The sequence below is a fragment of the Cydia pomonella genome, chromosome 1 (genome assembly GCF_033807575.1).
Source record: "Cydia pomonella isolate Wapato2018A chromosome 1, ilCydPomo1, whole genome shotgun sequence".
Lineage (NCBI taxonomy): Eukaryota > Metazoa > Arthropoda > Insecta > Lepidoptera > Tortricidae > Cydia > Cydia pomonella.
This window is the reverse complement of record NC_084703.1, coordinates 7,510,404-7,528,554: the sequence shown is the minus strand read 5'-3', so window position 1 is coordinate 7,528,554 and position 18,151 is coordinate 7,510,404. Positions and strand designations below refer to the sequence as shown.

Sequence of the window (18,151 nt, the reverse complement as noted above, 5' to 3'; positions counted from 1 at the left end):
CCGTGGGAACTCTGTGATAAAACAACGAATTGTTTAGGGTTGTTAGAATTGTCTCGATGAGTACGAGTATTAGTTGCCTGTGGAAAGAAAAGTACAGTCAGCGATAAAAGCTTGTACCAAAAATGTTTTTTTGCCAAAAGCATTAATATTATTAAGTTGAAAGACACAGATACGTTAATTGTCACCCAAACAAGTTTAGTAGAGGTTTCGTTTACGTAAGTACATCTCAAAGCATTACGTCACAGTGGAAACTTACCCATTCCCCCTTGTCGATGTGAAATGAAGGAAGCGGCCTCTGATCATACTATTCATACTATTCATACTGTGATCTGTTGATCACTGTTCTTTGTGGGATTACGGTCTAAATGTACTTGAGGTCAATATAAACAACAGTATTTGTTATAAATATGTTTTATTAATTCAACAGCGGAAAACATTCAATTTGTTTAAGTACTGGTAGCAGATATGACAGGAAGTAACAATCATACAGTTTTTCTACTGTTACATTGCAATGTCTACTGTTACAGTATAAAGGTGAAACCTTTGCAGGCACAAGATGTGACTACAATAACCTCCTCCATTTTTGAAGTCGGTTAAAAACATGAATTACATCACGTACATTGCAGACTAATATACGTATAGACATTTATTAAATTTAATTGACACAGACGTTATCAATAAAACAACGCCCTAATTTTGAACGCAGATACTAAAATAAAAACCTCAGTACTTAAAAGAAAATTAAAAAAAATAAAATTTATTTTACTGACTCATAAATGTACCCTTAACATTATTACAACAAATTCGACACTCTAACAACATAAACTAAGTACAAAATGATTTAACAAACTACAAAATGACTCACGTACATCGCTCATCGTCGCCTGTGAAGGGACAGATATAATAAACATAGGAAGAACAAGATTTTTACAATTATATTATATGTATAGTTTGTACAAAAAAAGTTATAGGTTGTTATTTTTTTATTATTATTTTGTATAGAGCTTTATTTATTCTCATACAGTATTTAATAGAGCGAACACCATTCTATCAGATAAGAATAACGCCAATAGTTTAAATTAAGCAAAATATAATATATATAAAAATATCAACGTCCCAGCTTAGGAATGTAGAGTAATATAATTAATATATTAGTATATACAGATACTGAATGTTCAGCGGAGAGCTATGGAGTCTACCTGGAAGCACGGATTAGAAACCGACAAAATACAACTTTACTTTTTGATATGTAAGTATTCTTGTATGTGACTAAGGTAAGGTACAAAAGTAGGATTACCTAGATTTCATTTTGATACACTAATTGAGTAAGCACTCAATAGTTCGCTATAATACGTAATGAGCCATCTCAATAGTGCTCTGGTCGATAAACCATCGTATTATTAAACAACAGTTCGAATCGATTCCTATTAAGTACGTTTGCGAATACAAATCGTCTACGAATATTATCGTTGCCACGTTGCCGGTATATCAAATAAAATATTATCCTTGCCGGTATCATATATTTCGCAGTCCATATCGTTGTCGATTTACCTACTCCGTGCAAAACCTGTACAGTTATATGTTATATTACCACTTTTGTAAGTTACACGATTACACAAAATATGTCCGAATTATTTGGCACTCACGTTACGCTTATTTTTTCGTTTGGATCAGCTGCATATGTGTGTTTAATGCAGTAGGTCGGTGTAACTTTTTAGTGGTTCTACTGATACTGTACTCGTTTAGAGTTCGTCGTGCTTGGGTCCGGAGAACTCCTCGTGGCTGATGAAGCCGTTCTTGTCTTTGTCCTCGTGTTGGAAGATCTCCTCGACAAGCTTGTCGTGGCTCTCGAGCATGTTCTTGATGTCTTCGCTCATTTCGGCGCCTTCGCTGGCGGTCATCTGCTTTTTCAGGTATTCGCTCACCTGTAAAAGGGAGAAATGGGGTTTTGTAATCAATTAAATTTTTTACTTCAATTAATCATATTTGAGGTCTATGGTAAAAATCATCTAACTTTTTATGGACATAACACAACCTATAACCAGACATCGGATTTCAGAGGGTAAAATTTAATGACTTGTAGGGGAGCTAGGGAGTTCCTATATTGATAAACTAAATTTTGTCCCCTAAAATCCGATATCTGATGGTGTGATTGGTAATGTATTTTTAACTATAGGTATACCTAGGTATTGTTACCATCTGATATATCGGAGCGACCGATCGAAAAGCGAGAGTTTGGATACTTGGGAGCACCTTTCCAACAACAAATTGGACCCATTTTATTCAGTCGTTTTCGTGTATAACTCAGAATGAAATAATATAGACATACGAGTATGTATTACGAGTATCGTGTACGAATACTTATATTCATTACCTATCTATAGGCTAGACCAACATCAAATTGGGAATCGAATAACTGCAATTCTAGGGACCCCTGGGATGTTTAATGAACGATATAATTACGACCACGCCGGGAATACGCATGACGATGCGTACTGTTTTATAAATAGGTAACATTGATAACAAATATGCAATATAATAATAAATCAGCCTATATACGACCCACTGCTGGGCACAGCCTCCTATCATGCGCGCCTCGCTGCAACAAATACGCACTTTCGTTTAATAACGAGTAAATTTAAAAAAATATGGTACCTACTTTTTAGGCTCTTATCGACTTCCGGATGCGATCCGTAAATAAGCATGAGATAATTAAGTGAAAAACTACTTCCAAAGTTCCAAAAATTCTACGAAAGATTAATTGGGCAAGTTATGGTAGATCGTGCGATTCAATCAGTGTTGAAAAAGGTCGCGAGTAAGAATCACGTTTAAGGCGGTAATTTTTTCCTTTAATTTAAAAGTAACCTTTTCTTTGGTTTAATTGCAGTTAGTCCCAACAATTCTTATAAATTCCGCCGCTTGTAGATATTTATGCTGACTAAAAGAAAGGAGGCTTTGCTGAACGTTCAAGCAGTTCCTACCTGCGAATAGAGAAAGTCTGAATTAGTATTCAGACTTAGTTGTTATCAAAAAATTAAAAGACACATCTTTTATGACATCGATATAAGCATACGATCATAATTAACTTCGCTTCGTTCTCCATCTTACTATTTGAAGGTTGTCTGGAAGAGATCGCTGTTTAGCGATAAGTCCGCCTATTGTTACCTACCAATTTATATATTTTCTCAATTTCTGTATCTCTTTTTTTTGCATGTTGTGTACAATAAAGAATTTTATTGTATCTCCTTGGATTTCACGGGCCTATAAATCTTGGTCTTTTGATAGGCTTGCGTAGGGATATAGATCCAACACGTAGAGGCCCCGTGGAGAGCTTTAATGTCATGTAGAATGCCTGCTGGAAGCCGTACACAGGCGCAACAATAGACACTCATGAACCGGTCGCAGCAGGCATTGGGACTATTGTAGAAAAAGTGATCAGTATAACGGTCTATGGATTGAAGTTTGGGTGGACAATGAGACTAGGTTATTGCAAAGACGTTCGGAAACCTGCCATAACAATGTTTTCACTAGTTATAGAGGCAGGCGGTGACTCGCCGCTGACTAGATGGGCCCCTGAAACTGCCGTCGTGAGGATGACCAGGAGCAACACCGGTGTGAGCGGCTCAGGGGTGTCGGGAGGTGTACGATGCTTTCTACCCAGTGGCTGATAACAGCCGCTGTGCCAACTCGCGTCTTATGCAATTTTTCACTTCCACCCCTGGAGCATTTAGCTCTAACGACTCCTCTCTGGGCGGCCAATGAAGACAAGCCAGAGCTGAGAGTCCTGCGGGTCCCCTTGGGCTCCATTCCGACCGACGAAGACACGCCGGAGACGGAGACCCTGCCCGAGTCTCGGGAGTACTCAGGTCCGTGCGATCTTAACTTCCCAACAGCTCGCCACAAGCTGCCCTGCCCATTATTGTTATTATTATTATAATTCATAAGATCATATTAGGATTCGGACATAGGCATTTAATAATATGTAGAGAAGGGATTCTGACATGGGCATTTAAAAATATGTAGATAAGTAGGTAAGTAATAATGTACATTATGTACAAGTCTTTTGAATAACTTCTGCACTGCAAACAGTAGGTACGACGCAATTATTACTTTCTTTACCGTGTAGGTAAACTTCACTCTGGTGGCGACTATGCGTAATAGTTTGGTCGTATTTCTATAAATATTTTTGTTAGATCTCTTTTATATCAAATGATGTTTGGCCCAAATACAATGGAAAAGTGTGTTCTGTGCATGCTTTATTAGAGGCAAGTTTGGTTAATTAATTTGGTCAGGCCATGCGTTGGAAGAATCTGGACTACAATTGCAGATTTTGGATGTATATATCGTTAACTTTTACAAGTTCATCTTGTAAAAAGGAATCTAAATAAGCAACAGCTGAGAAAAAAGAAGCTAACAAAGTAGGCTAAGGAGAAAATGCAAAAAAGGATGACTACGAGTATAATCGTAAACTGTCGCGGATAAAAGATGTATGTAAAGTTAATGCATTGGGATTTGAAGTGCCGACACAAAGAAAGGAGGATCATACGGATAAACATTTTGCTGTATATGTAGTATGTAAAATATGAGGTAATGCATCATGCGCGTGGAATACTAAATTTATATGAATTAAAATTATACTTCTAAGCCCATATCCTGGAGGCATCCGAGTTGTCCCAAGTTTTTCTACCTAGCAAGTATGAATTAAAGATTGAATGAATTAATTGAATATTCGCTATTAAAAACAGTGTTCACATCTTCTATAAAGGCCCCATATTAACCCGGAATCATGTAATCGCTATGCTTTTATATACAAGTCGCCCAAAGAGCCACAGCAGTGCATAGTTTAGAAGAACAGGATACCCTCCACCTCGACTGACCTCCTCTCTCGACAGCTCCTGATCACCGTCTGTGTCCATGGCTTGGAACGCTAACTGGATACTCACCTAGTTAAATTTAAACTATCGTGAATCATACTGACATTACATTATAAACTCACCGCTTGAACTTCCGACAATTGGGTATAACGACGTGAATTGTGGAGTTTTAATAATTTTAGTGGTGCACTTAGTGAACAAAACCACCCATGTTGTATGTTTTTTCTTTTCGGTTTGTGTTCCGCTCAACGATAACTATAGTTAGCGACCGCGCACCATGAAACATATATGGGTTACGTTGCGTGCCCTACGCTTTACTAGCCCCAGCGATGAGATATCTGACTTATAACTCCATACATCACAACTGGCATATCCACGCGCGTGTATACGATGCAGCCCTGCATATCTGAAGCCTGATGATGTTCGGCCTTAAGAATACTTTAGTTTTGGGATACTCACTTCTTCGCGGCTGAGCTGCGCATCCTTGTCGGCGTCGATCTCCTTGAAGACGTTAGTGGTCGGGGGCGAGTCTCCGATGTTGATGAGCTCGACCTCGAAGTGGAGGGTGGCGTGGGCGGGGATGACGTTGCCGGCTCCGCGCTCGCCGTAGCCAAGGTGGGACGGGATGGTCAGCTTACGCTTCTCACCTGAAATTTTAAGGTTAGCACATTTATTCATTTACACCTGACCACGCCAAGCACAATATAATATAGATGTATAAATTTTCATAACTAATGTCCTCCACTGATTACATGAACGGAATCGGGCCAAATTTTTTAAATTAGGTAGTTTTGTTGCGACATGCTCAGACACTAAAACTTAATTTTTCATCATTTTACTCGGCATATTATCGGTAAAAATAACATCACTCACACGACAAAATACTGAATGCAATATACTCGTAGCTCCCTATTCCAGGTTATATCATTAACTTAAGTCAAAGTATTAGATTCAAATCACGTCTCTGTGTTGGATTGGATTGAAATAGATAATAGATTCGACGAACGCTCAGATATGATGCTTGTTATTGCGGTTTTCAGATCCTTGGGCCTAGTTGGTCAGCTTAGCCCTGCCTGCGATGTCGGTACTTTTGGGTTCGAATCCCGGTAAGGGTATTTGCGTAGAGATGATGTTTGTTGGGTAACATAAAATATGCCTAATTTGCTCTAAAATTCATGGTTAATTTTTTAAATAAATATTATACCTAATGTAGGTAGGTATGTTGATATTAAATTAAAATTCGTTTATTTCGAGTAACATAATGAGTCATACATATTAATTTGGAACACTTAGACTTAAACACTATACTTTAAATACACATGCATTAATACAATAAAATAAACGTTTTTGAACGCATCAGTGGTTAACACATTGACAGTTATCACCTATATTTCAATGTGTTAACCACAGTGCTGCTGGGCGCTGGATACGTACAGCAAAATGTCATGTACGGGCAAAACTTGTCCGCAATCATTGCCAGAACGCTGTTGAAGCTGGTGTGCACGCGTCTGACCAGGAATGCGGCTCGCAAGCGTATGATAGCTTTAAAACACGCCACCTGCGCCTCCGCAAACATCCCTGATGCGCTGCAGTATCGCGGCAGCCCCATCAGATATATGCCGATTTAAAGTAGACCACCACTACTATCATTTTGTAACACTTAATGAGGTTGTGATATAGTTTTTATACAGCTACCTATATAAAAACAGGTAAAACATAATTTTTAAGAAAAAAAAACCGACTTCAAACGGTCTCCCCGGTGAAGGAAAGATTAATGTTGATTTTAGATTTCACACAACGAAATTTAAAAAAGTTGTCTTGAAAATCTAATTTGCTTAACAAACACAGCCAAGAGGACAAATTGCCAAAAGTGAACTATGTATGGGTCGTTAAAGAGTTCCATTCTGATCATCATCAGCAGTTCTACTTCATCAAATGTTACTTTTTTAATGTTAATGCTTGATTTATTAAAGAAAACACTAAAATCACTAAAAGTATGCCTTTAAAATTTGAGGATTCCTCGATTCCTCATAGATTCTACCATCAGATCTCAAGCTTGACAAAATTGTGTCTTGAAAACCTAATTTGCCTAACAAACATAACGAAGACGACAAATCGCCAAGCGGGAACTATGCAGTTCCACTTCATCAAATGTCACCTTTTTAAATTAACAAACATAATGAAGACGACAAATCACCAAGCTGGAAAGAGTTCCATTCTGATCAACATCAGCAGTTCCACTTCATCCAATGTCAATTTTCTTAAATATAAATGCTTGATTTGTTGATGAAAATACAAAAATCACTTTATGTATGCCATTCACATTTCAAGAGTTCCCTCGATTCCTCATGGATCCTATCATTAGAACTGAGTTTTGACAAAATCGGGACCAATCTGTTTATATATGAATTAAATAAAACTTTTGAAATCTTGAAGTCGGTTTAAAATAATCCAGGGAAGTAAAGTAGGCAAATTTTAGGGTAGGTATAGATGTTTTCCACGTTCAGTCAACAAAGGTATTAACTTGGCACCCCAGCATACCCATTTACATACAAATGTGTGCGATGCTAATAGTTTTGCTGACTGTACCTATTTATTCGAATGTTTTTGGTCCCCTTTAAGAGATATTTTTAACACCTGCGTATGTTTAGCGAAAATTAATGTTTTTCTTTTATCATCATTACCTTTGTTTGATGCTGAACACGACACTGTGTATTTATCTATATTTTATGCATTTTGTCATCTAGTAGCCACTATTTTATGTCTATGTAGAATTTATGCGGCCGTTGATTTGTGTAAAATCTTATAAGTGCACCTAAACAATCCCGCACAGACAGTAAACTAATATCGAAGTGGGATGCGTCTAGAACTTATGCAGCAGTTGTGTAAGTGGCTCTGTATTTGGTTCTGCACCTGAAGAGATTAGTACTAACTTATAGAAAGTACGTTGTTAACAATTCAATGACTTGCGGAAAACGTAGGGACTTAGAGAAAATAGTTTTAAAACAAATTTTTTTTATTGTACGAATATTTTAACAAATCATTAATTGAGGATTTACTCTTTCATTTAATTATAATTATGTCTAACTAACTATTCAATTCTGACCTATTAGCTTTTTTATGTGAACGAACATTACTTTATGATCAAGATTAGAGGAGTGGCCAGGGTGCGTAGCCAACGTGCCAAACGTTAACGTTCTACTAGCGAACGAAACGCAACTGTTACTGTCGTACTAATATGGAAGATATGGAGAGATTTTTTAGGTGGATCTTTTTAGTCTATTCTCTCTCCCTCCCCTTTTGGGAGTTCCTAGAGCGCATTGTGATGCAATGCAACGCATGAGAAGCAAGCTTTAAGCGAGTGCTCAGATAATTAAGTATATTGTTGTCCCGTTGGTAACATGTCATAGTTATCGAAATTAACTTCATTCAAGCGCGGCGCGCGGGCCCTTGTCTTTGGGATCCTAATAGCAGTGTTGTAAGGTTAGGAATAGCAAGGAATAGTCGTACAATATTATGCAAATTTGCATAGTTTTTTATGTTGAATTTTAGGCAAAGATCTACAAACAAACCAATATTTACTTCATCTCATTTCGTTTTTTATTTTGTTTTTATAACTTGATTATTATTTATAATTATAGGTGTTTGCTGCTGTCTTAGCAAAAATATTGTGTGCTACGGTAGATAATTAGGTCTTAAAATTCAAGGGCTGTAGTTACAAAACAAAACCAAGTTGTGAAACATCGGCCCTTGATTTTTAGGACCCTTATTATGTGCCTGATGCACATATTTCTTTCTATAATCCTGATCGCTTTTCGTTATACGCACGAAAAATTAAAATGTAGTTAAATTAATTTACAATTATGGACTTTAAAACCACTACGCAGTTAATTACAACCACATACGAGTAAGATTGTATACCCTACTCATAGTGTTGTGTTCCTGCCGGTGAGTAAGGTTGCCAGAGCTCAACCAGGGGGGAATAAAAAAAATCAGCTTGACACATGTGGATTAATTGATGTTTTCCTACATTGAACTCACCCACACACATGTCGAGCAGACCCTGGTCCCACCCCTTGATTACTTGTCCGACACCAATCTGGAAGGTGAAGGGCTGGTCGCGGTCGAAGCTGAAAAGAAACATTTCTATTAAGTACATCTAACGAGACTAATTAACGTTTAATAAGGAAAATGGCATAAGCAAAAATAATGGTGATAATATTCGACGAAAATGTAAACAATCTATGAGATAAACATATAAATAAACAACTTAACAACTTAATCTTCAGCTACGAAGAACACGAAAATATTAATATTCTTTCCTATTAAATTAACAAGTTAATTAAATACTTTGTGTGTCGTTTAAGTTACATTAATTGATTCTTGATATTATGTACTTATAGAAAATAGATTTCAGACCAGGAGGCCTACCGCAAAAATCGAAGTTCGTCAATTGCGGGCATTTTTCTCAGTCACTCTAATTACGTCTTAGTGAGAGTAAAAGAGAAAGATCCCCGCAATTTGCGAATTTCGATTTTCCCGGTAGGCCCCCAGACATTCCACATGAGGCTTGGCTTGGCCTAGTAATTGACAATATTAGATATAAGATAATTGACAATGTTACAACAAAAAAATAACTTTCTATAAGTACCTAATATCCAGAACTTACTTAGTTAAGTTCGTAACGTAACTTAAACGCCCGTGTAGGTATGTTATTAATACGAACAAATTCTAACGCTAATAACTAATATCATAAAACTTGAATCGAATCAGGGAGACCGAGCCTTGCTCGGAAGACATGTAAAAACTCAAAAATGCGCGTCTTCCCAGAGATAAGACCTAGCTAGATCGATTTCTCGCCCCCTAAAACCCCCATATAGCAAATTTCATCGAAATCGTTCCCTTCGGCCGCGTACGCAACCAGAGCTTCGTAACCAGATGCGATCGAAAACTATTTCTGCCTTGTACGAAACCGGTTGCGATCAAAAACTAATTCCGTCTTACTAGTTATCAGTTACGATCGAACACTTTTCTTTGTTGTACGAAACCTTTCGACCCTTGATAAAGTCAGCTAAGATTATATTTATACACCTTGTTATACAGTATAAGTACTGTACACGTTATATATCTAGTCAAAAATCAGAACACAAAAATTGTACCAGTTGATAATATTCAAATACTTTGTTGGCAAATACAATGTAACCTTGTTCCTTAAAAGACACTGGCTTAAGAGGCATGGAGCACTGACATTCAAGATAAGAAATTATCACGAGTATCATGACAAAATATTTGAAAAAAAAACCTATAGCTAGATGGCCCAGACATTGGTTTCGTATAAGAACGAGAAGTGTTCGATCGTAACTGGTTACGGGTAAGACGAAATTAGTTTTTGATCGCAACCGGTTTCGTACAAGGCAGAAATAGTTTTCGATCGCATCTGGTTACGAAGCTCTGGTTGCGTACGCGGCCGAAGGGAAATCGTTAGAACCGTTTCCGAGATCCCCGTAATATATAAATATATACAAGAATTGCTGCAAGAAGGTAAAAAAATAAGATTTTGCATGTCTAATTCATCTACCTTATTCTAATGCAGTACTTTTGATCGTTTTGTCTTTCTCATTGGCTGATACTTTTGAACGAATATGCCAATTATAATACATTGTGCAACAAGCGGGGTACGTGAAATTTTGGAGACGAGGGCCGCAGGCCGGAGGGAATTAAAGACCCGAGTTTACAATTACTAGAGTTACAGACAATGTTTTTCATCATACTTGCGAAGAAAATACTAAATTTTAAGCACGGTGACATATCAAACATTTGTTCGCCATTTTATAATTTCTTGACTGGTTAAGCATCGAAGGAACAGACCTATTCGGCATTCAGCCACAATTGAAAATTGGCCTTTGTCCTTCAGTACACCTGCATGAAATAAGATCTTTTTCGAGCAAGTGTGATGAAAAATTTATTTGCTGTAGGTTGATGAGCATAACATAATTGTATAATGGTTTGACCACTTTCAATCTATTTCGATCTGCAGTTTTATCTAAACCTCAAGAATGAAACCAATTGCACAATAATAATCAATTATGACAATCAATTTCAAGCGAGATTGTTATGGCTAAAACAATCAACAATATGGTGTCTCAAAATATAATTGGTAACGGTATTGAACTGGTTTGACCCAAACTAGGTTTATGTGGTCGATTCCATTCACCTGTTTTACAACTGTATTTTTAATCCAAACATTTTGTTTCGAACAACGTATCGGATTATTTTTTTTAATGTTTACTGGCATAATGTTATGTGTTCGTTGTTATTTCCTAAATAAATGCCCATCATTCATTAAATTAATGTATAGTGTAACATTATAAAACGCACAGTTGCTGTTGCCAAAAACCTTATTGTAAAATATTTGTGATCACAACAGTTGTCTTTCTTTTCTTCAAATAACAACCAACAAGTAAAGGTAACATTTGAATGACGACAGCATTAAGGTCCGACCACGTCCGAATCGTAGTAACGCATCGGAAGCGTACCTACCGTTTTTATCTCGTGCTTCAAACACCGCTGCTTAAAAAGGGTGACGGTGCGGAATCTCAGTGACGTGCCGTAAACTTTACGAATTTACTAGGAGGACATGCGTTAAAATCGTGACATTTTCTATGCGTCACTGCAATTCCATAACGTCATCGTTTAAGCAGCGGTGGGTTCGGATTCGGACCTTTACACTGTCAATTTCCTGTATCATAGTCGCGGCAGTAATGCGGTAACAAAGGTCATTCATTTGAAGAAAATTGAAAGTGGAAACGAGCACTCAACACAACATTAAAGCAGCTGCAGTTGACATCCGAGTTATCCGAGCTACATAGGGGACTTAATTTTCACTCCTTGCAATCGAATGTTTTAAAAATACGCATTTTACACCGAAATAGTGGAAGAATAAGCAGAATCTCCCCTCTAGTATGTTTGAACTAGGACCGGACCGCAGCTTAATTTCAGTTCAGACAAAGCCTGACCAAGTAATTAAAATACTTATGCAATAGTTGAACTGAATTGCCTTCCGAACAGACCGGTTACGTGAATTAGTTTGAGATAAATGTGTTCATTTGTATAAATTTACGATTTTCCAGTCCATGAAGGTTTTATGAAATTTTAACCTCTGGCTTTGTGCGTAGTAATGAGCTTTGTATTAAACTCGTAGAAGTTCAAGGTGTTAAAGCTTGAAATTTCCTATGTGAGTAGGTTAGGTTTGAAGAATATGGATTTTATAATGGCATGTTTTAGGAGTGCAACGTTGCGGTCTTGTCTGGTCCACCTAAAAAATGGAGTAGATAACTATACAACAATCTGTTTAAAATTGTAAAATGTACAAAATATAATATGTCATTTAATTAAACATATTTATAATTTAAGCGTACAATTAGAGTAGAACAACATCCATTATAAATATGTGCGTTAGTCAAGTTGAGTTCCGATGGCGCATGTAAAATAAGGGCAAAAATTTAATAAATAGGTGTAACAAACTAAGAAGCGATTAGGCTAAATGGGATTGACTGAGGCGAATCGGATCACAGGGATAGAATTAAAAACGTATTCTGTGAAGATATTAACCTATCCGATCATATGAGTGTTAATGTCATCTTAAACATTGAAAACAATGTATCTCCTGTGATGCATACATTAAAAAGAACATTTTCGAAACATAACATTTCTAGTTTTATATTAAGTCTTGAGTCGTACGACTGGGAATGCATACTTGCAAAAAATCAATGTCCAAACAATAGAACCTCATCGGTAATAAACGTTATCAAACATTTTTATGATGTTCACTTTCCGGTTAAAAGACAACTGATTAAAAACACTGTTAGCACTTGGGTCAATGACCATGTACGTCAGTTGCGATACGATATACGTAGGACTAAAGTGAAATTATCGAAACAACCATATGACAGCGAGTTACGTTCGAGCTTGTCTAGACTTGAAATAGCATTCTGGGCAACATTACGAAGCGAGCGTAAGGACTATGTGAATAACAAAATATCGTGCTGTGCTGAAGGCAATGTGAGTCGTGCTATATGGAATGTTATTTCTTCTGAGACATGCAAGCGCAGCAACAGCAAAAGCGGTCCGATCAATGTGCTCGTTAGCCGGTCGGCGGGCGACTGCGAGCGCTCCCGCGCCGCGGCCGCCGCCGATCAGCTGAACCACTACTACATTCAAGCAAATAACATTGCTACACAACCGTGCGCTGAAGATGCGCTTGCATTTTTGGAACAATACTTAACTACTTTCCCACCTACATTTGTTTTTGAACGGTTTACGTTAAATGATATGATTAGTGCATGCAAAAATGTAAAACGCAAACAATCGAAGGACATAAATGACATGTCAACACATATCTTAGACCTTTTTCCACCTGTAGTAATATCATTGCTCCTTTTCTTGCTGAACGAGTGTATTAGCGCCGGCGTGTACCCAGACATCCTTAAGTTGGTGAAAGTGCAGCCTATTTACAAGGGTAAGGGAGAAATGCATATACCGAAATTCTACAGACCAATATCGCTAATTCCTGTAGTATCTAAAGTTTTCGAGCGTTTGTTGAGTACAAGATTGATGCAGCATTTCACCTCAAATAACCTTTTAAATAGGCAGCAATACGCCTATCAGGTGGGACGGTCAACGAGGGATGCGGCCCGCGATGTGTTTACTAGGGTGATGGCGCACCTCGAGGGCGGGCGACAGGTAGCAGCAATATTCTGCGACCTGTCGCGCGCCTTCGAAATGATTGATCACGCCTTGCTCTTAAAAAAACTAAATCGCTACGGCTTCGAAGGACATTTTTTGGCCACAATTGCGTCATTCTTGTCTAATCGACAGCAGAGTACTTCTGTTCTTGGTGCAAAATCAAAGCTTAGGCCCATCGGAGGTTGTTCTGTCCCCCAGGGATCCATAATGGGGAATAACCTTTTTTTAACGTTAGTTAATGACATAACAACTGCATGTTCAGAACCTGAATACATTATGTTTGCTGACGATACATGCATAATAATTAACGCAGACAATTTTAATAATTTAAGAATAAAGGCCAACAGAATTATGCATAAGATTGCCCAATGGTTCTTATCAAATGGAATGCAACTAAACATTGAAAAAACTAATATTATGCACTTCCAACTGCGAAAAAGTGACGAATATAAATTTAATACCGTTATAAATGACGTTACCCTACCTCAAGTTGATCAGGTGAAATATCTAGGCTTCACGATGGATTCAGGTTTGACATGGTCCCCCCATATAGACGCGATTTGCGACAAGTTAGCTTCCGCCTGTTTTGCCCTATCCAGACTCGCACCCACCTTGACACCTGCCAACCTCAAAATTGCTTATTTTGGATACTTTCACTCAATCTTAACCCAAGGTGTCGAGCTATGGGGTACGTCAGCAGACTGTGACAGACCGTTTAAACTACAGAAGCGGGCCCTTAGAATAATATCTGGCAAGCCCTATGATCACCCAGCCCAATCGCTATTTAAGGACCATAAAATCCTCACTCTGCCTTGTATTTTCATATTGATGGCCTGCCAACACGTGAGATCTAATCTGGACCAATACACAACGCGCGGACAGTGTCACGGTAGAAATACTCGAGGTGCACACCTGCTACTTGTCCCGCACCGCAGACTCGCTAAAGCTCGAAAGTCACTCGCTGTCCTAGGTGTCAAGATCTATAACACCCTGCCTAGTGACATAATTACCTCTGCTAGTGATAAAATATTTAATAATAAACTTAAAAAAATGTTGATTGACCTGTGTTGCTACAGTGTGAATGAATTTATTTTGAGGAAGTGTGAATAACATATAAATTTGAGAATTGAAATAAATAAACATAATAATTGTAATTAAAATTGCAATCAATATAAATTGACCATTGTAATGTACTCGTAATAATATGGTTGATATTGTACAGTATGGTAAAGCAACCTCATTGAATTGACGTGTAAAATCTGTATAATTTTATCAATAAATGTATCTTATCTTATCTTATCTAGGGCAAATGGGATCATGATGAAAAATCCTCTGATATTTGAAAAATTGCATTGATATAAGTGCACTAAAATAGCTCTGTAAATCTCTTATGTTAACCTGCGACGCCATTCATAAGCAATATTTACAATTTCAAAAAAATGATAAGCTGCCCGATTTGCCCTGCGATCCGTTACAATTAGTAATCCTAGAATGCTAATTTCGTAAAATATGTATCATTCTGTGTATATTAAAATGACTTTTATACCGGTAAGTGTGATGAAAATTATGTTGATTTAACGCCGATCCCCTTATGGACTGAAGTTAATCGAGTTTCCGTTATGTATTACATGAGGTAAAACACATAAGTTACTTCAACTACATCGGCCACCGGCTATGTGTTAGCAGTCTCTGGACGTCTATACACGTCGATATATCCCAGCCCAGCATCAGATAAATTGTCCGCCAGAATAACACTATTATATAGGCCTTTGTTCCTGCTCGGTGTGGTGCAACCATTAATGTTTATGTACGGATTTGATGGGGAATACAGCGCTGGGGTAAATCTTGTTACTGGCGTAGTAAAATTAGGTACAACGTTGCGATATAGGTAAATTAAGATATTGTATATTAGGGTAGCGCTCCAATAAAAAATCTAATCGAAATTTTATTGCTCTTACACGTGACGAAATGTACTTGTCATGAACTTATTTTTTTTCTCTGAATTCTCATCAATCGTGATTTCACTTCAATAATGATTCGTCAAAATAAAGAGGTCGTTTGTCCGATATAAGCATGTACAGAAGAACGAGTAAAGGCAACCAGTTGTGTCAGCAAATACTCAGTCTCAAATCTTTATAATTTATTTTCCTAGATGTTATATTCCCTCAGGTCCCTCCACGCGTAATACAAGACGCAAACCTTTCAAACGAAAAATGTAATGAGTTCGCGCTGGGTTCGTATAAACATACTGCATATTTCTTTCGGGACGGGTCACCCTGCGTTGTGGTTGAAATAAAAATGTTTGCGGCAAAATACAGGTGTCGTGTCACGAAGGATAATGTTTAAGTATTTAATATAATTGTATGTAGAGGTGAAAGTGAAGGTAACGTTCCTTGTGCTTAAGAACTTATAATTTTCCCGTGAGACACCATGAAAATTTGCGAGGTATAAGGAGCGAAATCAGAATTCGACTGAAATTCTGACACACTTCTATACTTTTATGGAATTTAATACACTTACGCTGATACTATATAATAATGTTGAAAGTAATTATTCACTTTTATTTGACAGAGTGTGGATTGAGATATTTTAAGGTTCAATAAAGTTGGTTTAGGATGTAGGTACGAGGGGCAAACTGAAGGTGTTTAGAATAGAAAAAGTTGAACTTATTACGCCGGCACTCTTTATTTTAATGCGTGCTTTTATTTAGTTCTTTCTGATCACTCGTACAAATTTTCATTAGGATAAGATTACCCTGTAGCGCACACAGCTCATTCTTCTAATGCCTTTTTAGGGTTCCGTAGCCAAATGGCAAAAAACGGAACCCTTATAGATTCGTCATGTCCGTCTGTCTGTCCGATTCTGTCACAGCCACTTTTTTCCGAAACTATAAGAGCTGTACTGTTCAAACTTAGTAAGTGGATGTATTCTACGAACCGCATTAAGATTTTCACACAAAAATAGAAAAAAAACAATAAATTTTGGGGGTTCCCCATACTTAGAACTGAAACTCAAAAAATCTTTTTTCATCAAACCCATACGTGTGGGGTATCTATGGATAGGTCTTCAAAAATGATATTGAGGTTTCTAATATCATTTTTTTCTAAAATGAATAGTTTGCGCGAGAGACACTTCCAAAGTGGTAAAATGTGTGTCCCCCCCCCCCGTAACTTCTAAAATAACAGAATGAAAAATCTAAAAAAAATATATGATATACATTGCCATGTAAACTTCCACCGAAAATTGGTTTGAACGAGATCTAGTAAGTAGTTTTTTTTTAATACGTCATGAAATTAAAAAAAAAAAAAATTTTTTTCATCATACCCATACGTGTGGGGTATCTATGGATAGGTCTTCAAAAATGATATTAAGGTTTCTAATATCATTTTTTTCTAAACTAAATAGTTTGCGCGAGAGAACCTTCCAAAGTGAAAAAAAGTGTGTCCCCCCCCTGTAACTTCTAAAATAACAGAATGAAAAATCTAAAAAAAATATATGATATACATTGCCATGCAAACTTCCACCGAAAATTGGTTTGAACGAGATCTAGTAAGTAGTTTTTTTTTAATACGTCATGAAATTAAAAAAAAAAAATATTTCATCATACCCATACGTGTGGGGTATCTATGGATAGGTCTTCAAAAATGATATTAAGGTTTCTAATATCATTTTTTTCTAAACTGAATAGTTTGCGCGAGAGAACCTTCCAAAGTGAAAAAAAGTGTGTCCCCCCCCCTGTAACTTCTAAAATAACAGAATGAAAAATCTAAAAAAAATATATAATATACATTACCATGCAAACTTCCACCGAAAATTGGTTTGAACGAGATCTAGTAAGTAGTTTTTTTTTAATACGTCATAAAATTAAAAAAAAATTTTTTTCATTAAACATATACGTGTGGGGTATCTATGAATAGGTCTTCAAAAATGATATTTAGGTTCCTAATATCATTTTTTTCTAAACTGAATAGTTTGCGCGAGAGACACTTCCAAAGTGGTAAAATGTGTGTCCAAAGTGGGAAAATGTTGAACAAGATCTAATAAGAAGATTTTTTTTAATACGTCTTAAATTGTACGGAACCCTTCATGCGCGAGTCCGACTCGCACTTGGCCGCTTTTTTGTATGGCCATTTTAGGTCCTCGGAGGTTTTGTATGAAATTCATGAGGTACCCATTGGCAGTTGGCCGAACGTTAATTGGAATTCCTCTGGAGTTGCAGGCGTACATAGGCTACGGAGACTGCTTACCATCAGGCGGGCCGTATGCTTGTTTGCCACCGACGTAGTATAAAAAAAATGTCTATTGTTGGCTGAGCCATCAATGGAAATCGTTTAAAATAGTGACACGAAAAAAATCTTGGAACGAAATTGGAATAACGTTCGACGTTCAATTTCCAAATTGTCAGCCATCCAGAAAAACAAGTAACGACCAAATGGCATATACCTTAAAACATTTATAAGGAGTTCTTTTTTCATAAATAATATGCCTCTTTTTGTTATATGATCTCTAAGCAGCCTTTTCTAAGAACTTTT

General features: G+C 37.1%; 1 protein-coding gene across 1 annotated transcript in view; it reads right to left on the bottom strand.

The window, feature by feature from the left end:
• Positions 1 to 395: 395 nt before the first annotated feature.
• LOC133526307 (FK506-binding protein 2) overlaps positions 396 to 18,151 on the bottom strand; it is a 79,721-nt gene continuing 61,965 nt past the window's right edge. The window contains exons 2-4 of the mRNA XM_061862901.1: positions 8,916 to 9,004; positions 5,334 to 5,521; positions 396 to 1,925 (exon numbers count right to left, since the gene is read on the bottom strand). Of these exons, the coding sequence (XP_061718885.1) occupies positions 1,743 to 1,925; positions 5,334 to 5,521; positions 8,916 to 9,004 (460 nt within the window). The 3' untranslated portion in view covers positions 396 to 1,742. The remainder of the gene's footprint in view (positions 1,926 to 5,333; positions 5,522 to 8,915; positions 9,005 to 18,151) is intronic.